Raw genomic sequence first — 26,654 nt, 5'->3', positions numbered from 1 at the left:
TTTTTTGCACCACGTCGATTATGATTTTCTTGGCTTTTAAAACTTTGCAATCCTCTGGCTTACTCATAATCTTTTCCAGATTGCATGTATTTTAAAAAAAATTGATACTGTCATTAACTTTGTTGAGTAACTGTTAGTCTTTTCTTAGCATACTACTTCCTCACTGGGATGTATCTTTGCTATGAGTCATGAACCATTTTCTCTAATGTTCATCAACTGTCTGTTCTGCTCAACTCCTTTTTCAGTCCACTCTAGCCAACTCTGCTTTCATCCTTGAGTAATTACCCTTGCTTAAGTTCAGTGCAGTTGTTTCCAACTCACTCTCAAACTGAACATTAAATTCTGCTTGGTTATGGGCACTATTCTTGAGGGGACTTTTTTACTTTCTAATCACTTATTAGACCTGTCTCATTGCACCTTATCAGATCCAATATAGCCTGATCCTTGGATGGATGCACAATGTATTGTTCCAGGAAACTCTGACAAAAACACAATTCTTCCTTGTTGCTAACTCAACCAAAATCACTTTCCCAATCTACATTAATATAAAAGTCATTCATAATTAATGCACCGCCATTTTTGTATGCCCATGTTATCTCCTGATTTATTCTGTTGTACAGTGTAGTGGCTGTCAGGGGGCCAATGGACTACTTCCAGCAGTGTTGTCGTCTTTGCTCGTTATCTCCATACATATGTATTGGACATCATCTGATTCTATAATTTTCTCGCTTTTGTACTTAATTCATGTCATACTAACAAAGCTACTCCACCACCCTTTCTGCCTATCCTTTTGATACATAAGTCAGAACATTTACTTCCCAGCATCAATAACCTTGTAGCCATGTCTCTGTAATGGCTATAAGGTCCTACCTGTTAACCAAGATTTGTGCAGTTAATTCATTTATTTTGTTCCAAACACACTATGCACTTTAAAGATCCATGCATGTTGCTTTTTTGCCTTTGTTTTTCCCAGAAGATGTGACTACAGAGGGGGTAATAACTTACTCAGCTGAGACTTTTTAAATATTGATAGTCATCTCTTTCCCACAACTGACCATATCAGGCCTTCTCGTGTTTTGTGACAATTCTCTGGCCTTCATAAAGACAGGACAAAATAAACCCAGAAATCCATAATGCTATTACGTGGCAAACTAATTCTAAGTTATACTTAATTATTCAGTGATTAAAGTGAATTTCTAATTTTTACTAGAAGCGATATTAATGTTTTTCTGTTTGCTTAATTATTCATTAAAGTAGCTTTGCTAGTTTTGGTCCTGATGGGGTGTTAAAGTCATGGAGTTATGCGGGTCTTATGATTTTAATTTAAATGTTGTGACTTTCTCTCATCCTTCTTATTTCAAAAATTAAGTTGTGTAACAACTAGAGCAGAGAAAGCTGTTTGAATTGGTCCCCTAAGTAGGGGGATGACAGAAGTAGAGTACAGTGTAAGCTGTAGTCTTTGCATTGCTGCAAATGTATTGTTAATACCACTTGGGAAAATGGAAAAAATTGGACTCTACACTTTCATTTCCTTGCCAATTCTCATTTGGAATTTGGTGTTCATTTGGGCTTAAATTGAAGAGTACTTTTGAAATGATTATTGCATGTTCTTGTAAGCTCTCATACTTCCACTTACTGTTGCATGATTTCCAAAGCTGCTCCTGGAAAACTTCACTACAAGATCTTATGCTGTACTTCAAAATAACGTTTCCATCCCACCCAGGTTACCAAGTCTAACTCAGAAGACTGCATTGATCTGCTTCTTACAAAAAAAAAGAAACTGAAGAGCAATTGTCAAGGACATTAACTAACCAGACATCAGTATGAACTCTCATTCATACTCATACCACTCTAAAAAGAACATCAAACATTTTCATTCCATAGATCATGTGAATTTGACCAAAAATAAATAGAATTTGATTGAGAATTTTGTTTCTATTGCACAGTTTTTGAAGATTATAATTTATGTAACTGTGAAATGATTAGATTCCCTACAGTGTGGAAACAGGTCCTTTGACCCAATCAGTCTACACCGACCCTCAGAGTAATGCACCCAGTCCCATTTCCCTCTGACTAATGCACCTAACACTGTGGGTAATTTAGCTTAGCCAATTGACCTGACCTGCGCATCTTTGGACTGTGGGAGGAAACCGGAGCACCCGGAGGAAACCCATGCAGACACTGGGAGAATGTGCAAACTCCACACACAGTCACCCAAGGCTGGAATTGAACCTGAGACCCTGGTGCTATAAGGCAGCAGTGCTAACCACTGAGCCACTGTGCCATGCAATTTTGACAACCTTATTCTGTGCATTTGCTGCTGTTAATGCTATGCATGTTTTCTCAAATTAAGACTCCAGGATACAAATGCCAATTAAATTAAAAGATGCATGAATAGAATAGATATGGTCAGTGTTGTCACTTATCTATTACTTTTTTCCCAATATTTGTAAATTAATGAATACTGGTGATCATCTTGGATGTCATTTTTATTGATCAGGACATGGGTAGAGCTATCATTTTGGAATCTTGACTCCAAGCAACTTACTCATTCAGTTGTGTTGTTTTTGAGTAGAATCAGTGCTTTTATTTCTGTTTGAGTTGCAAATATTCTGGCAGGTGTGTTTTCTTTCAAAAGACCCTCTGTTTCAGTTTAGCAAGTCTGTAAATAGAAACAGTAGTTGCTTTTTAAAGGATATAGTATATGCTAGTTTTCTTAATCAGTTCAGAGTGCAACATAGAGTTTGAGGTGAAAGCATTTGCTTGGGCAGAGCGCAGATAATGGTCAGAAGGAGAGAATTTGCCATGTGAGCCATGACAGTTCTCGATGAAATAATTTCTCTCAGAACTCACTGATAAAATTACTGGTCTAGAAATGCTCACACATTCAATAGTTCTTAGTAGAAATATAGTGGTAATTGAAAAAAAGAATAAAGAGTACCTGGAAAAGATTATATGACTCCAATCTTAACTGTGGTGGTTTGGGTTACATGGAGATTTAAACAGTTTGCCACTTGAAACCTGAGAATGCATCCTCTTCCCATCATTGGTATTTTTCAACACACCATAAGCATTGTGGAACTGTGATCTTTTCGATCAGTTTTAGGGATTCTAGTGTGGATAGATATTGCTGGATTCCAGAATAATAATCTTTTAAAAAGATTAATAGTTGAGTTCATCAATGGCTTGCTTGGAGATCCACACCATACGGCAAGAGAGTGTTATGTGCTTAAGCTAGAATTATAGAAATGTACAGCACCAGGAAAGCTCTTTGGAGTATGGTCTTTCATAGTATGGTTAGTGGTAGTCCCCTGATGTTCCCCTTCCACCTGCAGTGTTATTTCTCCTTCTTCAAGTATTTATCCAATAACTCTTTGAAAGCTACTACTGAAGCCACATCCACCAACCTATAGGGTAGTTCATTCCAAACATGGCATTTATTGTGTACAAAGCGACTCAGAAGGGAGTTTACTTCCCTTTATCTGAAGGAAAGTATTCTGCTTGTAACAAGGTCAGCCATGTAGTCGTCAGAGAATGAGAGTTCCCTGATTATACCAGATTAACAGTCCTGACCAGGCAGCCCTGGCTGATGGATGTCAACAGAAGTATTAGAAGTTCTGTTCACTGAGAGCTGTCTCTAAGGATCTGCATCAGTGTCAAGGACTCTCCACATGTAAATAGAGTGACTTGATGTTGTGATATCTGTCTATGAAGAGTTACTTCTGTGGCGATGAGAAAGTATGCTCTTGAAGAAAGTCACTCAATACAGTTGTTTGAGTTGGGGTAAACATTTCTGGCATCATGCTATTATTTGGGAAGCTTGACTCTTCAATTTTGCTGAAGACTTGGCCCAGTATGGGGAAAGAATGTTAATTTTTTTTCCAGCACATGGCACTGGGGCAGATGAGAAGCAACAAGTATTTTTCCTGACAGCTCGTGGACCCATAGTGCTTTTTGGTTGTTAACTTTCCTTGAGGCACCATCTGCTAACAGCTTTCAAGAATTGATGGATTTAGTTAAGGAATATTACTACCCCAAACCCCATCTAATTCTAACATACTATCTGTTTTACTTGGCAACTTGAGAACATGGGGAATATATATCAGGATTTTTGACGAGGTTAAGATGACTGGCAGAGGCATGTGACTTTGGTTTAACCCTTAGAGATACTGAGAGACTGTTATGTGGGATGGATTAATGATGTAACTATGTAGAAGTGTCTAATATCTGAAGCCCAACTGATCTTCAAACTGGCACTGGAACTGGCTTTATCATTGGAAAATGTGGCAAGTGGAGCATATGAATCGCAGGATGTTCTGATGGAAGTGGACATCCTTGCCAATGTGACCGAGCTTAGGAAACTTGAGTAAAGCAATTGTATAGGCTTAGTCAGGACATATCCTAAACAGAGGGACTCATGGTCAGCCCACAGCAAAACCCCAAAACAAAGCCAAGTCTCAGCTGAATGATTAAAATTTTCTTCATTATCCAGGCTGGCAAGCCATTGTAGTCGCTGTTGAAATGCAGGCTTAGGACAGCAAAAGAGTCCCACTAGACCTAAATTGTGCAAAAGAACTCTAAGGCCAGTATCCAGGAGGGTGCAAACCCAGGAGAGTCCACCTACATCTCGTTTAGCACAGTTAAATTAATTCTGTTTTAAATGTTTCTAAACAATCAAAAATAAATGTCTGGTTAAATGGTCACTATTCTAATGAAGGTTGATACCAGTGCAGCCATTTCAATCTTCAGCAGAATTCAGTCTGGACTCCAACCCTCAAGTTTGCATAAGACCTCAGCGGGAGAAAGTGACAACTGAAGATTAGAGTCGAAGAGTGTGGTGTTGGAAAAGCACAGCGGGTCAGACAGCATCTGAGGAGCAGGAGAGTTTACGTTTTGGGCATAAATTTTTCATCAGGAATGGAACTTCAGCTAGACTAAGAACCTATTGTGGGGAGCTTTCACAGATTAAGGATACAACTTCAATTTGGTCTCTATAGGAAGCAGCTGGTTCAATCACGACTGATATGTAATAAAAGGCTTGAGCCCAAGATTGTTGGGGTGGCATTGTTTGAGGAAGATTCACCTTGATTGGCTCAACATTTTTTGTTCAGAAAATGGCTGCCTGAGTGAAGTCCGAGTTAAACGCCCCGAGGTTTTTCGGCAATGTCTAGGGACGATCAAAGGTGCCAAAGCCCCCTTTCATGTTGACCAGGAAACAATTGTATGGTTCTGCAAGGCTCACCCAGTGCCATTTGCCTTGCAGACAAATGTAGAGGCAAGAATCAGGAGGCTGGGATGTGAAGGAATCATCAAACCAGTCCAGTTTGCAGAATGGGCAGCACCAGATGTGACGAGTTTGCCTTTGTGGGATTTTAAGTAAATGGTGAACAGCATTTTGCAGCTGCATAAATACTCAGTCCCTCGCATGGAGAATTTATACGCAAAGCTGGAGGGGAGGAACTATCCTCATGAAGCTGGGCATGAGCCACGCATTCTTGCTTTTTCGTTTAGATGAGGATTCTCAGATGTATGCTGCAATTAATGCCCAGAAAAGTTTGTGCCAATATACAAGACTGCCATTTGGGGTATTGTCGGTATGTGCAGTTTTTCAGTGGATGCTGGAAAACATTTTGCAAGGTCTACCCCAGCTTGCCATTTACCTGGGTGTGTTAATAACCAAGTAGTCCAATAAGGAGCACTTAAAGAACTTGGACGTGGTCTTTAGACATTTTTCTCAGGCGGGTGTGTGTGCCTTAAGGAAAAAGGTTTTCAGGCACCCTAAGTGAGCTACAGAATTGACCAGATTGCATTACACACATTGGAAGATAATGTGATGGTAGTCAAAGATGCCCTGGCTCCCATATCTGTATCCTTAGGCTATTGAATTATTGAGGGAAAACTCAACGTACCCTTCATCCTGGCACCTTCAGATCAACTCTTAAAAAGAGGTCCACCTTGGAAGTGGTTACATAGTCAATAGGTCCATAATTTTCAGGGATGTGAAGTGAAAATTATCATTCTCTAAGGTATTGGCACACTGTAATTCCAAGTGAGAACTGGTACTGATATGATGTCCTCCACATTGGCATTAGGTAGTATTAGTTCATAGGTGGTCAAATGGAGAGGAGCACCCAATAGTGTATGCAAAAACGACTGACTAATATAGCAAATATGCCCTAATCAAAAGCCAAGTTTAGTGGTCATATTTAAAGTGAGGAAGTTCCACCTATACCTTTACAGAAGTAAATTTGTAATAAAGCCTGACTACAAACCCAGGGAGGTTGACTTCGAGGACAAGGCCAGTTGTCTCACAGCTTCAAGCTGAATTCAGCAATGGGGTCTGATATTAAGTGCATGTTATTACAAGTTAGAACACCACCTGGAAAGCCGAGTAGCAAATGTGGATGCAATGGAGTCATCTCCCACTAGCATGTAAGCCACCGTTGGTACCATCACTGGAAGAATCCGTAATGGTTTTAAATTTTCTGGGCACATTTCCAGTCACAGCTGACAATATTAGGTTTTGGACATAGGAAGGTCCAGGCAAAACTGAAACACCTGGTGGCAATGAGAGAAACCCAAAGGGCCGTAGAGTCATAGAGATGTACAGCATGGAAACAGACCCTTCGGTCCAACCCGACCAGATAGCCTAACCCAATCTAGTCCCACCTGCCAGCACCCAGCCCATATCCCTCCAAACCCTTCCTATTCGTGTACCCATCCAAATGCCTCTAAATGTTGCAATTGTACCAGTCTCCACCACTTCCTCTGGCAGCTCATTCCATACACGTACCACCCTCTGCGTGAAAAAGTTGCCCCTTGGGTCTCTTTTATATCTTTCCCTCTCACCCTAAACCTGTGCCCTCTAGTTCTGGACTTTGCGACCCCAGGGAAAAGACTTTGTCTATTTATCCTATCTATGTCCCTCATAATTTTTGTAAACCTCTAAGGTCACCCCTCAGCCTCCAATGCTCCAGGGAAAACAGCCCCAGCCTGTTCAGCCTCTCTCTATAGCTCAAACTCTCCAACCCTGGCAACATTCTTGTAAATCTTTTCTGAACCCTTTCAAGTTTCACAACATCTTTCCAATAGGAAGGAGACCAGAATTGCACACAATATGGTGGCCTAACCAATGTCCTGTACAGCCGCAACATGACCTCCCCATTCCTGTACTCAATGCTCTGACCAATAAAGGAAAGCATACCAAACGCCACCTTCACTATCCTATCTACCTGCGACTCCACCTTCAAGGAGCTATGTCTCAACCAGAATTGAAACCTTTTTGAACCCAGGAGACCAGATCACAACATGGACAGCAGATTGCTATGGGGAGCAAGAGTGATTGTCCCAAGCAAAGATATTGACTGAATTCCGCAAGTGCCATCCACCAGTTTCCCGAATGAAGGTCTGTCTTGTGGCCAGGATTGGATGCAGACATAGCCAGGTTAGTGGGGCAGTGATCAGTGCCAAAAAGGACAAACATTACCACCAGCAGCTCACCCACATTTGTGCAAATGGTCTAGTCAACCTTGGACTTTGGTTACAGGTCAGTTATGCAAGCCCTTTCATGGGCTTAATGTACTCAGTCATGGGCAATGGTAGGAAAACTGCATGCATTTTTACCAATACGTGGACTGGTGGAAGTGTTGGTCACAGATAACAGGCCATTGTTTACCAGCAGGGAATTTGAGTTTTTCCTAAAGTCGAATGATATTTGTTATATTAGAAAAACTTCACACCATCCATCCATCCATCCATCCATCCCATTCAATGGTCTGGCAGAAAGAACCAAATTGAAACAGCATCAGGAATGTCAATGCTGGACATGGCAGCCTCTTATTCCTGATGAAGGGCTTATGCTCGAAACGTCGAATTCTCTATTCCTGAGATGCTGCCTGGCCTGTTGTGCTTTGACCAGTAACACATTTGCAGCTAAGCGAGGGAGACTGTTCACAAGATAGGTGTAGGAACGACAGGGCTGGCCCTGCATGGTTCAAAGGCATGGTCACTGGGGGTTAGGTCCAATGACCTACAAAGCTAGGGTAGATGCAACAGTCCTGAATAAGCATGGGGTCCAAAGTGAAAGCTGCATCCTCGCAATGTGCCAATTCCCTTGACTACCTTTCCTGGAATCTGCAACGGACTCAGTGGATGTTGCTGCCACAATACCTTGACAGCCTGAAAAGGAGAATAAATTTCATCCGACACCCTCCCGCTGAAGAGAGTGCATTATATGCCACCCGGATCAGAGGTGGAGTTGTAGGAATCTGACCGGTTGCTAAAACATCCCAGGAGAAGCTACAAAAAAAAACTGCCTTCTGTCCTCAGACTCAGTTGTGGGGAGAGGGGGTGCATTTGTGCTGTGAATCTAGACATTGTAACAAGGTCAGCCAGCTAGATCTCATAGAATGAGTTCCCTCATTGGGGTTGTTAATTTGGTCTAATTTAGGGAACTCTGGCCGACAGAGGCAAATAGGAGGGTCAGAGGTTCTGCTCAATGAGAGCAGGGGAATGGATCAGAGTCAAGACTCCATGTAAACCAACAGTGACTTGGTGACAGGATACTGGCCTCTGTGGAGTTTCTTGACTGCTCACACTTGGTTTTGCATCCAGAACTAAACTAGGCCAGTCTGAGTTGTAGGTCAACTGGGAAAATTCGGAGGCAATCCCGGAAATGTCAGATGAGAGAGATTTGTGTAACCGGAAAGAGAAGAGCTTTACGGCACTTTTTTTTTCTGTCTCAATGGACTCAAAAGAATGCGTGTCAAAATGAAATGGTCATGTGTATAGAAGGAAGCACCTGAAAATTGGCAAATAATTTAAGGTTGATTTCACCAAGGGGAGTACGGCATTCCAATTATCTGTTGTCCCATTACAAAAATGATTGATTAAATAAAAAGGGCAGGAAGGTTAAACCAGGAAAGCATGTGTACTTCCAGGCGAATCTTTTAATAATAAACACGATGACCAAAAAATTCAGATGTCGACTTCAATTTCAGAGGTGGTAATAGTAGAGTCATGGGGATAAACATGACAGGAAGGTGGTTCTTGAATATCACTTGCCAACAAGACAGCAGTAATGGTATTTCATAGACTCCCTATAGTGTGGAAGCAGGCCATTTGTCCCTTTGGGTCTGCACTATAACCTTTGGAGAGCGCATCCTACCCTCCTACCATGTGTCTGTAACCCTGCATGTTCCATGGCTAAGCCACCTCTCCTCAACATCCCTGGAGGCTATGGGCAATGTAGCATAGCCAATCCACCTAACCTGCACATTTTGGGCTGTGGGAGGAAATCTGAGCACCTGGAGGAAACAGAGATGCAGACAGGGAGAATGTGCAAACTCCACACAGACAGGAGCCTGAGGGTGGAATTGTACCTGGGTCCATGGTGCTGTAAGGCAGCAGTGCTAACCCCTGACTCATTGCACTGCCCATAAAAGATGCTTGGTAATTTCAAGATGTTGTGATTCTAACAGTTGGTGTGATTGTAACAGTTGGCAGGACTGTTGTCTTGGTCATTTGGAAAATGATAGCTGTGGCAATGAGAACTACCTACTCTGAGACCATTGCTCCTATATAACTGATTTATACCAATCTTGAGGTATCCAGCAGCAGTTTAAAATTGACCATAAATCTGTCTTGCAATTGGACTTAAATTCTGAAGAGTTGTACCAGACTCAAAACTAACACAAATCTGCAGGCCATTTCATAAGTTTCTAAATTTAAGGTTTTCAGCGTCTGCAAAATATTGCTTGTGTTATGAAATTAACTTCAATATTGATGTTTTAGAACATAGAACAGTGTTTGGTCCTTGACTATCCGACTCTAAGATCAGGCTAACCTATCTTCAACGTGCCTATCCAAGAGTCACTTAAATGTCCCTAATGTATCCAATTCTACTACCAATGCTGGCAGTGCATTCTGTGCACCCACTACTGTGTAAAGAACCTACATTTTCCGTGAACCCTCCTCCGGTCACCTTAAAATTATGTCCCCTCCTGATGGCCATTTCTGCCCTGGGAAAAGGTCTCTAGCTATCCACTCTATCTATGCCTCTCACCTCGTATACTTCTGTCAAATCACCTCTCCTCCTTCTTTGTTCCAGTGAGAAAAGCCTTAACCCCCTAAACCTTTCTTCATTAGAAATGCTCTCCCAGTTGAGGCAGCATCCTGGTAAATCTCCTCTACGCCCTCTCTAAAGCTTACACATTCTTTCTATAATGAGGCAACCAGAACTGAACATAATATTCTCAGTGCGGTCTATCCAGGGCTCGATAGAGCTGCTTTCATTCTGCCAAACTAAATTGTAGTTAATTATTGTAATCCAAGTATAACCTGTTACCTGCTGAGTTTCTCAAGAGTTAGTGTTTCTTTCCAATTTCCTTTATCCTTAGTGTTGTTTTTTTTAAATTGACTGACTATAGTATTGTTACTCAATTAACTCCATAAATGATTTGTAATATTTATCAAGCCCTGTTTCAAAACTGCATAGTGATGTCAATTTCTTTTCAATTGTTTAAAACAACTCTAACATTTAATGAGAATGTTGTAGAAAATTGAACAAGAATTATTCCACCAAACAGATCATCTTATGCAAAACATTTTTAAGATAAAAGCAGAAAATGCTGCAAATACTCAGACCGAATAGGCCGAGAGATGGAATTATGCTTTATTTTGGTGAAGCAATTTCTAAAGACGCTGTTCCATGTGTAGGTTATTTCTGGCATTGGTGTGTTTGTTTTACAGCATCATTTTTCGTATACATGTTGGTGTGCTTTATTATTGATTTTGTGGAACTTGCTTTCTGCAGAGCTACGTTGTGTTTAATTATTATAATAAAATTATAGCTTGGTTCCTAAATCATAATTTTAGAGCAACACATCTTGTCCTTTTGTGGATTAAATTATTTCCAAAAAGGGCTGCATTTTCCCACTTAATGCTCATATTAGTTTAGAGGTCAGCACTTCCTATAGGTTAGTTGTTTAAGTATTCAAGTTACAGTTCAATACTTGAACCGTAAGGCTCCAAAATTGGCATCTCAAGATGTGAATACGACATTGTTGAATTTGCTGCTTTTGTTGCATTAAACTGAGATTTTTATTTCAAATCCAGAAAGTTAAACAGACATTGAAATTTCCATCATACAGTTGGAGGTTGGTGTCTCTTGGTGTCCTGCCCAGCATTCTTCCTTATCCAATCATGTAACCGCATTAACTGATCCTATTGTTACTTTTCATCAGATACGATGCTATGTCATAGCTTTTTAATAATCCATAGTTCATGGTTATCAGTAAGCGATGGTGTAAAAGATAATGTATTGAATGGAAAGCTTAACTCACCGTTTTGAAATCTGGATGAATGTTGGCAATCGTCGGGACAGTGTTTCTGATTCCAGAAAGGCCAGTGAAAGTGGTATTTCACAGCTGTCTTGTATGACAGTTAGTTTGGGAGAGATGGAATCATCACTCTGTTCTCCCTTTCTGGAGTGATTTATTGTATTTAACTCTCATTTAGAGCTATTTAGATCAGTAATATTTCCCTGATAATTTCTGTCCACTGAGTTCAAACCAGTCAATCCTAGAACTGTTTATTCTGAAAGGTTCAAATAACCAGTCCACAAAGACCATTCCCAAGAATAGTCTGCTTAGTTTCAGTAAGCTTTGGCTATGATGGAAATATCCCAAATCATTTCAGGATCTATGAATTCTTTCTCCAGGACTTCGGCTTCCCTGCTTGAGAGAGGGGGTTCCTTTCAATTGTGACAGTAAAACTTAAATCAGACCGTTAACTGATAACATGATTTTACAATACACTGTTTAAGTGAATAACTGTACTCCTGTGCCATAAGCTAACAAAAGATGTACTACTAAATCTAGTAGTACCCAATATGATGATACTTGCAGCTATCCAAGAACATCAAGGAATTTAGGAATATCTAATAATATAAGAATAGAGTATCCAAAAACACTTTGAAGTTTTAGCTTAAAATCTAGAGACAGTAAGAAACCATCTCACAGTGGGAGAAAATATCCTTTAGTAAACATTACTGCTATCATTGAACTCTTTCTTGCCCCATCACTCCTGCCATGCCAACTCCTCCAAATTACAATCTTTATCTATTATATTTCTGCTTGTACCTGATGTTTCAAGTTAGCATCTGTTGCAAAAAAGTATTGGCAACTTGCTGTTCAATAGTAATAGCTTGCCTTTTTCCATTCAACAAGGGAATTTTGCAGAGAAATGTGAATGGGAACCAGCTAGCTGGTCATAGAACCCCAACAGTGTGGAAACAGGCCATTTCCCAACAAGTCCACACTGACCCTCCAAAGAGTATTCCAATCAGATCTATTCCCCTACCCTATGACTCTACGTTTTTTTTAATCCCTTGACTAATGCACCTAACCTACACATCCCTGAACACTAGGCAGTTTAGCATGGCCAGTTCACCTAACATGCACATCTTTGGACTATCGGAAGAAATCGGAGCACCTGGAGGAAACCCACCCAGCCACAGAGAATGTGCAAATATCTGACAGTAGCCCAAGGCTGGAATCAAATCAATTTGTCTGGCGCAATGAGGCAGTGTTGCTAACGGGGGTGGGGAAAAGAGAGAGAGAGAGACACAGACACTTTGCAAGCTAGGCATTTCTCTGGTGCACCAGCCTCCTTCCAGCCAGGTACACCTGGTAGAACTCAGTCAAGGTGTTTTCAGTTAAAAATCTCACAACACCATGTCATAGTCCAACAGGTTTAATTCAGAGTGCCGCTCCTTCATCAGGTGGGCTGTAAATTTTCCTTGTTCTTTGTTTTCCTTTTGGTTTAGGCTATGGTGCAAAAGCGAACAAAATAGAGATGCAATCTGAAGTATTCTTGCTTTTGATGTTCTATTAAAGAAAGCCAGTTGATAAATGACTCAACTCGAGCCAGTCTTTGCACACAACGTACAACAAGCATCCTGTCCTAATAATTGCAAGTTAGAATCTCTGATTATTTTTGTCAGGACTGAATAGCACGATGTTTCTCATCAACCTGTCTGAACATGTTATTGCATACCTCTGGAACAGATGGGACTTGAATCTGAGCTTCCCGGTCTCGAGGTAGAGATGCTACCATTCCATTCCTTGAGCCCCTAAAGGGCAGGAATGCACAGTATATAATCTGTTCATTTCAAACTTGCAGATATTTTTAATCAACCAGTTCAGGGATGATATGACATACCTGGGTATTCTGGCTCAGAGATAGGAACACTACCAATGTGCCATAAAAGTCTAAGGGACCTGGGAGAAGTGTCCCCCCCCGCCGCCCCCAATTCAGATATTCTCTGATCAACCTGTGCAGAGATGTCATTACACACTTCTGGAGCAAGTGGGACTTGAACCTAGGACTCCTGGTTTAGAGGTAGGGACACGACCCTTGCACAACCCCTTAATTTTCCCCATCCTCTGCACGCCCTTAAAGCCCACCACTTAGATGCAATGAAGCACCATTTAAATATAATTAACGTTTGAAAGGTGTTTTCTCTAACAAAGGAGTAAATCTATATTTTTGAAAATGTGTGTGGTTTTTCACTGCTCACTTGACTATTGATTATTTTTTTTCTCGTTCTCTCTTCTTGAAGCTAAGGATGAAGGAAGCATTGCTGTTGCCTTGGGTTACACAGCCCATCTGGTGCTCATGATTTCCTGTTTCCTGCAAGTGCCACTCAGGTATCCTATCATCCAGAAGGGATCCCGGTCCACAATTAGGGACAACATCACCGACAAGCTTTCTGAGAAGGAGAGAGAGTAAGTAGATGTTGCTTGTAATTGTCAGAATTAAGTGAAAAGGCAGAAAACTTTTCAAATGTTTTAGCAAAGAATTGATCTCTCCTTTTGTTTGCTTAACTGTATTCATTGTGTTTATAAGTTTAATCCTAAATGCATGACTAATTAAGATCATCCAAATGTGAAGTGCTTTTGCTAGTCTGAAAACTGGAACCCATTTAAAACTGAGACATGTTTAAACCAGGGTACTGGATAAGTGGCACTGAGTACATGAGCTATCATTTAGTTGTGTGTGTGTGTGTGTGTGTGTGTGTTCGTGTGGCCATGAGCAACAAGAGCAGATTTACATAAGAGCTGTATGCATGACCATTGTAAGTGGTGTTCCGCTTGTTATGATACAGCAGTCCATATTTCCATTTGTTCTGTGGAGAGTAGCAATGTGTCTTATGTAAATATTTTAGACCAGTTGTTGATATTGCATCTGAAAATATACAGCATCAAGTGAAATGTAAAAATTTGCCATTATAAATGAGAGATCCTAAGCATTGACTGGCAGTTAAAATGACAATGTTGCCCCTTAGCCAACTTTCTCTCCTCCTGATTATTTATACTAATATTCAGACTGAAAAGTTCATGGGGAATTTTTAACTAATTAATGCTACTTTCTATAGTTCTTGTTTATAGAAGTGGGAAGTGTAGCATGTGGATCCAGTGCTGGGTCCTCTACTTTTTGTCAGTTACGTAGAGTCATAGAGATGTACAACATGGAAACAGACCCTTCTGTCCAACCAGTTCACACCGACCAGATATCCCAACCCAATCTAGTTCTACCTGTCAGCATCCGGCCCATATCCCTCCAAACCCTTCCTATTCATATACCCACCCAAATGCCTCTTAAATGTTGCAATTGTACCAGTCTCCTCCACAGCCTGTGGCAGCTCATTCCATGCACCTACCACCCTCTGCGTGAAAAAGTTGCCCCTTAGGTCTTTTATATCTTTCCCCTCTCACCCTAAACCTATGCCCTCAAGTTCTGGACTCCCCGATCACAGGGAAAAGACTTTGTCTATTTACCTTATCCATGCCCCTCATAATTTTGTAAACCTCCATAAGGTCACCCCTCAGCCTCCGACACTCCAGGGAAAACAGCCCCAGCCTGTTCAGCCTCCCCCTGTAGCTCAAATCCTCCACCCCTGTCAATGTTCTTGTAAATCTTTTCTGAACCCTTTCAAGTTTCGCAACATCTTTCCGATAGGAAGGAGACCAGGACTGCACGCAATGTTTCAACAGTGGCCAAATGATTTGGATGCGTGCATAAGAGGTACAGTTAATAAGTTTGCAGATGACACCAAAATTGGAGGTGTAGTGGACAGCAAAGAGGGTTACCTCAGATTACAACAGGATCTGGACTAGATGGGTCAATGGGCTGAGAACTGGCAGATGGAGTTTAATTCAGGTAAATGCCGGGTGCTGCATTTTGGGAAAGCAAATCTTAGCAGGACTTGTACACTTAATGGTAAGGTCCTAGGGAGTGTTGCTGAACAAAGAGACCTTGGAGTGCAGGTTCATAGCTCCTTGAAAGTGGAGTCGCAGATAGATAGGATAGTGAAGGTGGTGTTTGACCAATAAAGGGAAGCATACCAGAGTATTGAGTACAGGAGTTGGGAGGTCATGTTGCGGCTGTACGGGGCATTAGTTAGGCCACTGTTGGAATATTGTGTGCAATTCTGGTCTCCTTCCTATCGGAAAGATGTTGTGAAACTTGGAAGGATTCAGAAAAGATTTAAAAGGATGTTGCCAGGCTTGGAGGATTTGAGCTATAGGGAGAGGCTGGACAGGCTGGGGCTGTTTTCCCTGGAGCGTCGGAGGCTGAAGGGTGACCTTGGAGGTTTACAAAATTGAGGGGCATGGATAGGATTAATAGGCAAAGTTTTTTTTTCCCCCTGTGATCGGGGAGTCCAGAACTAGAGGGCATAGGTTTCGGGTGAGAGGGGAAAGATATGAGAGACCTAAGGGGCAACGTTTTCATGCAGAGGGTGGTACATGTATGGAATGAGCTACCAGAGGATGTGGTGGAGGCTGGTACAATTGCAACATTTAAGAGGCATTTGGATGGGTATATGAATAGGAAGGGTTTGGAGGGATATGGACCGGGTACTGGCATGCGGGACTAGATTGGGTTGGGATATCTGGTCGGCATGGACGGGTTGGACCGAAGGGTCTGTTTCCGTGCTGTACATCTCTATGACTCTAACATAGACACCTAATCGATCAACAGCAGGCACTTTAATCAGTAATGATAGGGGATCAAATATTCGGATTGAAAATGTTTTCTATTGATCGAAAACATTTTCAATGCGTTTGGTGGGAATTGTAATGTTGCATGTTTTTATCTTTTAATAAAGAATGTTTTTATTAGGAAGCATTTGCAATGACAGTGTAACATTTCTTGTGAAATTTACTTCAATAGTGAAGTGACCCTTGTGGTCACCTGTAACAAGTGAATGGAGCCAAGATACCAGTGCAAACCTGTTGCTGTTTAGGGCAATTGCTGTTTTCTTTGTGAGAGAAGTTCCATGGTGATGTACATGCCAGGCTAAACAAAGATACAAGCAACAAGTTAGTCACTGCCAGTAATGAAATGGGTGGCTGAAGTTAGTCATGAACTGTAATGCTAAAGAACGGGTTGAAAATAAAATCAGTATTTTGTAATATTTTGAGGGCCTTTTTGGGCTATTTTGCATGTCATGGTTTTCTGAGAAAATTAAATGTTTGCCCTTTCGAGCAATATTTTCTGCTTGGATGCCACAATATTTCAAAAATAAGGCAGAAAATCTAAATCAAAAGCTGTATTTGGGAACATGTTGAAGCTTGGAGTAGGTTGCAAGAAGTTAACAACTTCAAGTGCAGTACTATGCTGTCTCGCTTTTATGATAGATCACTGTGGATATGTATAGCTTGAAAGAGCAGGGATTTATTCAGTCTGGTCTATAAACCTGCATGTTCACTACAATAAGTGGCAATACCCTTCAGAAGAGATGGCTCCTTTTTGCAATATTATTTTTTGGGCCAGAACCTGTGGCATTTTCACTCAGTATCGTTGCATTGTTGCTTCATGTGCAGATAGCTGAACCAGTTTTAACCGATCAACCAACGATTGTCTTTTGAGAACACTAAATAAACCACCAACTGGTCATAACAGCCCACAATGCAGATCTAATGAGTTGCAAATCAGAGAAGATACAACTACCCTAATGTTTATAAACTAAAGTACTACTTGTTGGTTTAAGTCTACTGGCTGCCAAATAGGCACAATTCACTTCAGACACTGGTTAGATTAGATTCCCTACATTGTGGAAACAGGCCCTTCAGCCTAACAAGTCCACACCGACCCTCTGAAGAATAACCCACCCAGACCCATTTCCCTCTGACTAATGCACCTAACACTATGGGCAATTTAGCATGGTCAAATCACCGGACCTGCACGTCTTTGGACTATGGGGGGAATCCCCCGCAGACGCTGGGAGAAGGTGCAAACTCCATACAGACAGTTGCCCGAGGCTGGAATCGAACCTGGGTCCCTGGTGCTATGAGGCTGCAGTGCTAACCACTGAGCCACTGTGCTGCCACTTTAGTGTTAATTTGAAGTAAAATCTGTTACTGTCAGATTTAAAATAGTATATGAAAATCCATAAATTTCCTTCGTTAAGAGAAAAATATTTGTATTAGATGTCCTTCCTGTATATTAAATTGAACTATGAAAGCTGAGATTTGTAAGCTTGGCTAAGTGGAACAGTTCGCTGATGCAAATCAAAAGGTTCTTGGTTGAAATTTCATTTTGGACAGAGGCATAACCTGTTTAAATTTGTTCAGGGTTTCTCGGTGGATCACAGTGCTGCTTAAGTGGTACAACAATCTGTTTTCCCCTCTAGAAATTGAAGTATAATATTTAGAGAGATTCTCCAATATGGCGCTGAGAGAATATAGGCACTATCACATGCGACATTAAACTGATATATCATATGCCTCAGGTCGATATGAAAGATCCCACGACACAGTTAAAGAAGTTCTTGATTTGGGGCTTTTGATCTGTTGATCTCTCCATATTGCAAAAATGTGGATACTTCTGCAATTGCTTTTTTGCTGTCTGTTGGGACATTAAACGCTGACTCCTGCTCATCTGATGCTGCCTGACCTGCTGTGCTCTTTCAACCCCACACATTTTAATTCTGATTTCCAGCATCTGCAATCCTCGCTTTCTCCTGGACATGATGCTAGACAGAATTGGCAAGGGCCCAGAGCTGAGGTCTGACCTGTTGGCTGTGGGATTGCCTAGCTTTGTCTATTACTTGCTGTTTCCATTATTTCCTGTTTAACTTCGCAAGGTTGGAGCCTCATTTTCAGGTATTCCTGGTGCTGCTCCTCGTCTGCCCTCCCACACCCTTCATTCAACGCTTCATTAATCCCATAGCATGAAAGTAATCTTTGTGTGGGGGATATGCCAAAAGCCAGGAAGTTTCAGATCATGTTTGAGTACAGATCTGCTGCTAATCGATCACACTGCCTGACGGATGCCCGGTTTGGATTTGCTGGATCTATTTGAAATCTTAAATATATCCCATTTAGCACAGTGGTACAGCCAAACAACATGATGAGTGCTTTCCTAAATGTGAATACTCTTAGGGAGCAGGCCAGACCTCAAAACATTTTAAGGCAGCCCAGACCCTAACTTTTCTAATTGTCTTAAGCAGATGTAAAGTGAATATTCCAGGAGCGATGAGGCTGGTCAAACCACTGTTTTTAACAAAAGGAAATTTATTTACATATGAACAAAAGAAAACCAAATTTAGAATAACATAACTATTTGAAAACCCAATTGTCACAAAAGCACAACTTAGCAAGGAGCTGTTCAAATTTTCTGCAACATCCTATAACACACCCCTTGACAAAAAGGTAACTTCAGAGGTTCTTACAGGTGAGAGTGGTGGTCTCTCCTCTTCTGCTAATTATCCTGCCATTGTACTTTCAGTAGCCTGTTTGGTGAGGGTGAGGTCCTTTAGGACATAACAATCTTTCCCAGTGGTGGTGCTACTGAGACACTCTTCATGAATATTGAAGCCCCCCACCCAGAGTAGATTGTCAATGTGGAGAACTGATCAGCTGATTGTAAGGTGGAATGGTTACGTGGAAAGAAGTATCCTTGCCCATCATATGCAGTGATACTTATAGCAGGATCTGCGAGGGACATGATGTTCATTGTATTGAATGTTGAGTCAAGCTACATGTTATGTTTTACATATGGTTAAGCCAGGTGAATGTGTCAAGAATACTGGAGCATTATTGCTGTGATGGCCCCTTTGTGATTGTAATCGGATGTTGAATAATTTAAAACTGCTTGGTATGTTTTGCATAAATGCAGCTGCATATTGGGCGATTTTTAATTTACTTATCCAAGTATCTGCACTATCATGATTTGTGCAGATGTATTTAGGCTAACCCTTGAGCTGATCAAAGCTGATGATATATGTCAGGTCTTTCTTTAAGTTTAGTTGTGAATTCCTGTGAATTTCATTGGGGTTTCCCAACTTAATTTTTGTTTGAAGTTTATGTAAATGGCTCCAAGAGCATTTAGTGTGACTTGGAAAAAACCTACAAGGTGGTGATGAGGAGGTAGTTGGAACAGTATGTTTGATTCTGGTCACTGCATCATGAAAAGAGCACGCATTAGTAAGAGTACAATGGGACCGATTCCAAGAGTAGAACTCTAGAAAGAAGGAAACTAATGGGAGTGTAAATCTTCAGGAATATAATTATTACTTGGTGTAAATTTTAAGTGCACGATACAACTTCAAAAGCAGGAAATTACAACATATATTTTAACTTGGATAAGATTTATTTGCCAAAATAATAATTGTTGAATTAGTTACTGATATATGTTTGCAAGCAAATCAATAGTTCTTCCACTTCACAAATAAATCATAGCTATAAAGTTCTTTGCTTTTCATATCTTGAAGGATGGTTCAACGTAACCTTTGCCTCATTTTCCTGTACTTATGCAGCATGTTTTATGTTGCAAATAACTTTTTTATTGAGTTGGCTACAATCACAGAATAAGTAAAAAGACTGAACAGCATTTGAAAAACTGAAATAGGAGTTCCTATATTGGCAGACTATTTGCATGGCTGCACCTTGCCAACTGCCATCAGAACAGAATCAGCCTTTCTAGAAGTGGCTGACTAGAGACAGTCAATTTCAGCAACTGAATAGGCCATCTCCTGAACCACACTCTGAACATTCAGAGCTCACTGATATAATTAGCAGGAACGCACTAGCCCAGTGGTTTTTTTTTTAGATTAGATTACTTACAGTGTGGAAACAGGCCCTTCGGCCCAACAAGTCCACACCGACCCGCCGAAGCGCAACCCACCCATACCCCTACATATACCCCTTACCTAACACTACGGGCAATTTAGCATGGCCAATTCACCTGACCCGCACATCTTTGGACTGTGGGAGGAAACTGGAGCACCCGGAGGAAACCCACGCAGACACGGGGAGAACGTGCAAACTCCACACAGTCAGTCGCCTGAGGTGGGAATTGAACCCAGGTCCCTGGCGCTGTGAGGCAGCAGTGCTAACCACTGTGCCACCGTGCCGCCCCCAGTGGTCTTGTCACTGAGCGAGTAATCCAGGCATCCAGGTCATATTCTGGGGATTGGAGTTCAAATCTGCCATGGTCAATGGTAGATTTTGAATTCCATGAAATCTGGAATTAAGAATTTAATGATAACCTTGAAACCATTGTTGATTGTTAGAAAAATCATGTGGTTCACTAATGTCATTAGCTGCCATTGCAACCTGGTATGGCCAACAATATTCAACCAGGTAAAAACCATGACAGCAGATTCTGGATTAGTGGTGCTGGAAAAGCACAGCAGTTCAGGCAGCATCTGAGGAGCAGGAAAATCCGACATTTCGGGCAAAAGCCCTTCATCAGGAATAAAGGCAGAGAGCCTGAAGGGTGGAGAGATAAATGAGGGGAGGGTGGAGGTGGGGAGAAAGCAGCATAGGGTACAATAGGTGAGTGGGGGAGGGGGTGAAGGTGGTAGGTCAGGGAGGAGGGTGGAGTGGATAGATGGAAAAGAAGATAGGAAGGTAGGACAAGTAATGGGGACATTGTTGAGCTGGAAGTTTGGAACTGGGGTGAGGTGGGGGAAGGGGATACAAGAAAACTGTTGAAGTCCACATTGATGCCCTGGGGTTGAAGTCTTTTGAGGTGGAAGATGAGACGTTCTTCCTCCAGGCATCGGGTGGTGAGGGTGCTGCGGCAAAGGAGGTCCAGGACTTCCATGTCCTAGGCAGAGTGGGCGGGGAAGTTGAAATGTTGGGCCATGGGGTGGTGTGGTTGATTGGTGCGGGTGTCCCGGAGATGTTCCCTAAAGCGCTCTGCTAGGAGGCATCCAGTCTCCCCAATGTAGAGGAGACCGCATCGGGAGCAACGGATACAATAAATTATATTGGTGGATGTGCAGGTAAAACTTTGGATGTGGAAGGCTCCTTTAGGGCCTTGGATGGAGGTGAGGGAGGAGGTGTGGGTGCAGGTTTTGCAATTCCTGCAGTGGCAGGGGAAGGTGCCAGGATGGGAGGGTGGGTTGTAGGGGGGCATGGACCCGACCAGGTAGTCACTGAGGGAATGGTCTTTGCACAAGATGGGAAGGAGTGGGGAGGGAAATATATCCCTGGTGGTGGGGTCTTTTTGGAGATGGTGGAAATGTCGGCGGATGATTTGGTTTATGCGAAGGTTGGTAGGGTGGAAGGTGAGCACCAGGGGCGTTCTGTCCTTGTTACGGCTGGAGGGATGGGGTCTGAGGGCGGAGGTACAGGATGTGGGCGGAATGCGTTGGAGGCCATCTTTAACCACGTGGGAAGGGAAACTGCGGTCTCCAAAGAAGAAGGGCTTTTGCCCGAAACGTCCATTTTACTGCTCCTCGGGTGGTGCCTGAACTGCTGTACTTTTCCAGCACTACTAATCCAAAACAGTATGCAACTCCTGAACCCACAGCTCATTGGGTGACTTGATTTGGTTTCTGAGCAATTAAGGATAAGCAATAAATGCTGGCTTAGCCAATGACAGCCATATCCCATGAAAGACTTTTCTTAAAATTCAGTCAGCTGTAATCTAGAATGGGAAAGCAGACTCAAGGGGCTGAATGACCTACTCATGCTGAAGTGTTTCTGTGTATTCTACTGGATATACAGATCCTGCAATTACTTTGGACAGTGCGTCCAGTTTAAGGAAATAGCTTTTCCATCTTGACCTGTAGACAACTTGCCAAGGCCATGTTCACATGATTAGTCAGTTTTAGAGATTGTGTTAACATGTAAAACCTGGGTGTTTTAAGAAACTACTTTTCTCTAGACCAGTAAGAAGAGTAGACCCTGAGTGGGCTCTCCGTCACCACCATCCGGTAAGCTTCTGTCCTGTCTATTTTTTTGATCAAGTACATGCCAACAGGCAACTTCCAAATAATGACCTTCAAAGAAAGTATTTTTCTGATTACCAGGAAGGGATGAGTGGACTCCATTCGCAGATGGCATGAAGGGAGTTAGAAATGTTTATGAAGAAGGTAGCAAGAGACTGCAGATGGGTAATTTGAATGGATAAAGATTTGGCAGATGGGATATAATGTCAAAATGTCAAGTTCTTCATTTTGCTGGGAAGAATATGAAAGCAGAGTGTCACTTAATATTTTGCTGATATTCTCAAATTAAGTGCAGATCTATACAGGTATTCTGCACCAGTTGGACTGCAGTGGTTCAAGATGGCAGTTCACTACATCGTCTTAAGGGCATACAGGATGGAGACTAAATGCTGGTCCAGTCAGCAAAGCCAACATCCCATAAATGAATTTTTTTTTAAAAGTACAGCAAATAGTTAGCATAATGAAATGTTAACGATATTGAGAGGAAATGAATATAAAAGTAAGGATGTTGTTTTTTGGTTACACAGGGCATTGTTGAAACTACATTTGGTATACTCTGAAGCTTTGATCACTAATTTAGAGGAAGGATGCAAAAGCATGAGTTTTATTTGATTGGTAGTGTAAAGGATGGTTTGGACTGATTGGACTTGTTCCGAGTGGATTTTAGAAAATTAAGAAGTGTCTTAATTGAAATGTTGTAAGATCCTGAATGGTCTTGACAAGGTGGTAATGAAAATGAAGCATCCTCTTTTGGGTCAGGCAGTTGGAACAGTGTATAAGATTCAGGTACAGGATTGTGGGGGAAAAAAAACATGCATTTGAAAGGTGACAATAATCCCTTTAGCCCTCTGAATTAGGTAGTCATAGAGATGTACAGCATGGCAACACATCCTTCAGTCCAACTCGTCCATACTGACCAGATATCCCAACCCAATCTAGTCCCACCTGCCAGCACCCGGCCCATATCCCTCCAAACCCTTCCTGTTCATACGCCCATTCAAATGCCTTTTAAATGTTGCAATTGTACCAGCCTCCACCACATCCTCTGGCAGCTCATTCCATACATGACACCACCCTCTGTGGAAAAGGTTGCCCCTTGGGTCTCTTTTATGTCTTTTCCCCCCTCACCCTAAACCTATGCCCACCCATTCTGAATTCCCCGACCCAGGGAAGAGGCTTTGTCTATTTATCCTATCTGTGCCCCTCATGATTTTGTAAACATCTAAAAGGTTATCCCTCAGCCTCAGACGCTCCAGCGAAAACAGCCCCAGCCTATTCAACCTCTTCCTATAGCTCCAATCCTCCAACCCTGGCAACATCCTTGTAAATCTTTTCTGAACCCTTTCAAGTTTCACAACATCTTTCCGATAGGAAGGATATTAGAATTGCACACAATATTCCAACAGTGGCCAAACAGATGTCCTGTGCAGCTGCAGCATGATCTCCCAACTCATGTTCTCCATATCCTGACCAATATAGGAAACCATATCAAACGCTGCCTTCACTATCCTATCTACCTGTAACTCCACTTTCAAGGAGCTATGAACCTGCACTCCAAGGTGTCTTTGTTCAGCATCACTCCCTAAGACCTTACCATTAAGTGTATAAGTCCTGCTAAGATTTGCTTTCCCAAAATGCAGCACCTCGCATTTATCTGAATTAAATCATCTTTGTTCCTGAAAGTATTCAATCTTTTAGACTCCATCTGTTAGAGAATTCCATTCATTCACCATGTCTGTGTGAAGAAGTTTCTCCCTTGACTCAAATGGCTGACCACAAATTCCTATGAACTTAAGAAACTAAAGGCATTTGCCTGAAGTTTGGTAGAGAGCTGCATTTCAGTCGAGAGAAGTAAGTTGGGAATTCAGGTTTCAAAGGTAATTTTCAGCCATGAACATTACTTACTGCCCTATGAAAACGATGCACAATAATGGTGGGCATGTTGCTGAACTTTATACCTCCTTGGGAAATTTTCACTCATGCTCTTCAGGAAGCTTTAAATTGTCACATGCTGTGCAGGGTATACCAGCTAGGTGGATGAAGAACTGGTTGAGCAACAGGAGATGGAGAGTAGTAGTTGAAGGGAGTTTCACGAAATGGGGAAAGGCGACCAGTGGTGTTCCACAAGGTTTAGTGCTGCGACCACTGTTGTTTGTAATATACATAAATGATTCGGAAGACGGCATTGTTGGTATGAATAGCAAGTTTGTAGATAACACGAAGATTGGAGTAGCGGAAAGCATAGGGGACTGTCCAAGAATACAGGAGGATATAGATAGACTGGAGAGTTGGATGGCGAAGTGGCAAACAGAACTCTTACCAGGCAAATGTGAGTTCATGCATTTTGGGGGAGTGTAATTCTAGAGCAAATTATACTGTATATGGAAGAGCCTTGGGAAAAGTTGATGTGCAGAGAAATCTGGGAATTCAAGTCCATTGTACCCTGAAGGTTGCTGCACAGATGGATAGAGTGGTCAAGAAGGCATATGGTGTGTTTGTCGTCTTCAGACAGGGTATTGAGCATAAGAGGTGGCAGGTCATGTTAAAATTGTACAAGACAATGTCTTGGCAGCATTTAGAATACTGCATACAGTTCTGGTCACTATATTACCAAAAAGATGTGGATGCTTTGGAGATGGTGCAGAGAAGGCTTACGAGGATGTTGTGTAGTATGGAAGGTGCTGGCTGTGAAGAGAGGTTGAGTAGGTTAGGATTGTTTTCAATAGGAAAAAGGAGATTGAGGGGGGACCTGATTGAGGTCTACAAATTCATAGGTGTGTAGAGAGGGTAGATAGAGATAAACTTTTTCCCAGGGTGAGGGATTCGATAACGAGAGGTCACGTATTCAAGGTGAGGGGTGAAAAGTTTAATGGGGATATAAGTGGCAAGTTCTTTACACAGAAGGTGGTACTTGGAACGCATTGCCAGCAGAGATATTAGATTCATTTAAGATGTGTCTGGATAGATGCATGGGTAGGTGGAGAGCAGAGGAATACCGATGCTTAGGAATTGGGCAATAGGTTTAGACAGTGGATTTGGATTGGCTCAGGTCTGGAGGGCTGAGGGGCCTGTTCCTGGGCTGTAAATTTTCTTTGTTCTTTTTGTTCTAAATTAACTTATCAAGGCAATAGGAATCTGAGAACAAATTTAGATGAACAAAGCTGGCCTTAGGCATTACAGATGTGATAAATAGGAGACAGCAAAAACAGTTGAAAATGTGTTGCTGGTTAAAGCACAGCAGGTTAGGCAGCATCCAAGGAATAGGAAATTCGACGTTTCGGGCATAAGCCCTTCATCAGATTCCTGCATCTGCAGGCCTCATTTTTTTACCCGAAGACAGCAAAAACAGGCAACATCAAAAAGCAGGAATAAAAACACTACCTGAATGCATGCAGCATTTACAAGAAACTATGTGAATTAGAAGCTAAATGTGTATGACTGACAAGCTGAGGCCTGGATGTTGAATCATTCTCCATATTTAGCAAGAGCAGGCAAAAAGGAAAAGTTTTAGTAGGACTGTCAATAAGGGATGGAATCTGTACATGAGTGAGAGGATCTTACTCGAGAGAATCTGTTGGGTGGAACTTTTTTGAAAAAAAAGTGAAAGGCAATAAACATCAATAAGTTTTTGTAGTCCACAATACAGTGGTGGTAATGTTGTGTATGACATAAATTAGACAAGTAGAGATGTAGAAGGGGGAATGCAGTAATCATGAGTGAGTTCAGTCTACGTACAGATTGTGTACATCAAATGAGTGCAAATGCATAAAGGAAGAATTCCTGAAATGTGCACAGTATAATTTTCTAGGGCAGAATATTGAACCAACTCAGGAACGGGCTGTGTCAAATTTAGAATTATGCAGCACGTAAAGGCTAATTAGTCATGTTTGAAAAGAATCATTTTTAAGGAAAGTGACCAGCAAATGATATTTTCAATTAAGCTTGAAAAATGATTTGTTTTGGATAGAACTGCATGTCTTGAATCCAAACTGAGAGCTATGAAGATATAAGGGGCATGGATTTTGAAAATAGATTGAAAATATGACTAAGCAGGCAATACCTAATATTTGAAGCATTAAGATATGGTTTAGAACAACATTGAAGGCATAAATGGTGAACAAGAAGGTTGTGTCAACTGTGACCTACAAAAGAAGTTTAAGTTTCTATTTGATCAAAGGAAGAAGTTTCTACAGTTGCCCAGTGAAGTCTTTAGTCAGAGGATGAGAAACGTTTTGGAATTCAACAAAGGATCAAGAAACTGAAAGAGGGAATTGAATGAATGTAAACCAGCAAGGGTCATAAAAACAGACTGCAGACATTCAATAGGAAATGATTAGCATTAGCATTGCAGTCAGACGGGAGAATTTCTAATCAGATGAAGGAAAATATCGAAAATAATTAATTA

The 26,654-nt window shown here is 41.6% G+C and overlaps 1 protein-coding gene across 2 annotated transcripts in view; it reads left to right on the top strand.

Moving 5' to 3' along the window:
* The window catches only part of uvrag (UV radiation resistance associated gene), a 315,405-nt gene that overhangs the window by 179,414 nt on the left and 109,337 nt on the right, over nt 1–26,654 (top strand). For both annotated transcript variants that reach the window (XM_060826320.1, XM_060826321.1), the window contains one exon: nt 13,622–13,787. In XM_060826320.1, the coding sequence (XP_060682303.1) occupies nt 13,622–13,787 (166 nt within the window). The remainder of the gene's footprint in view (nt 1–13,621; nt 13,788–26,654) is intronic.

Source organism: Hemiscyllium ocellatum, chromosome 6, assembly GCF_020745735.1.
Source record: "Hemiscyllium ocellatum isolate sHemOce1 chromosome 6, sHemOce1.pat.X.cur, whole genome shotgun sequence".
NCBI classification, from domain to species: Eukaryota; Metazoa; Chordata; class Chondrichthyes; order Orectolobiformes; family Hemiscylliidae; genus Hemiscyllium; species Hemiscyllium ocellatum.
Note: the sequence above shows the minus strand (reverse complement) of the source record. Positions and strands in the feature narration are given on the sequence as shown.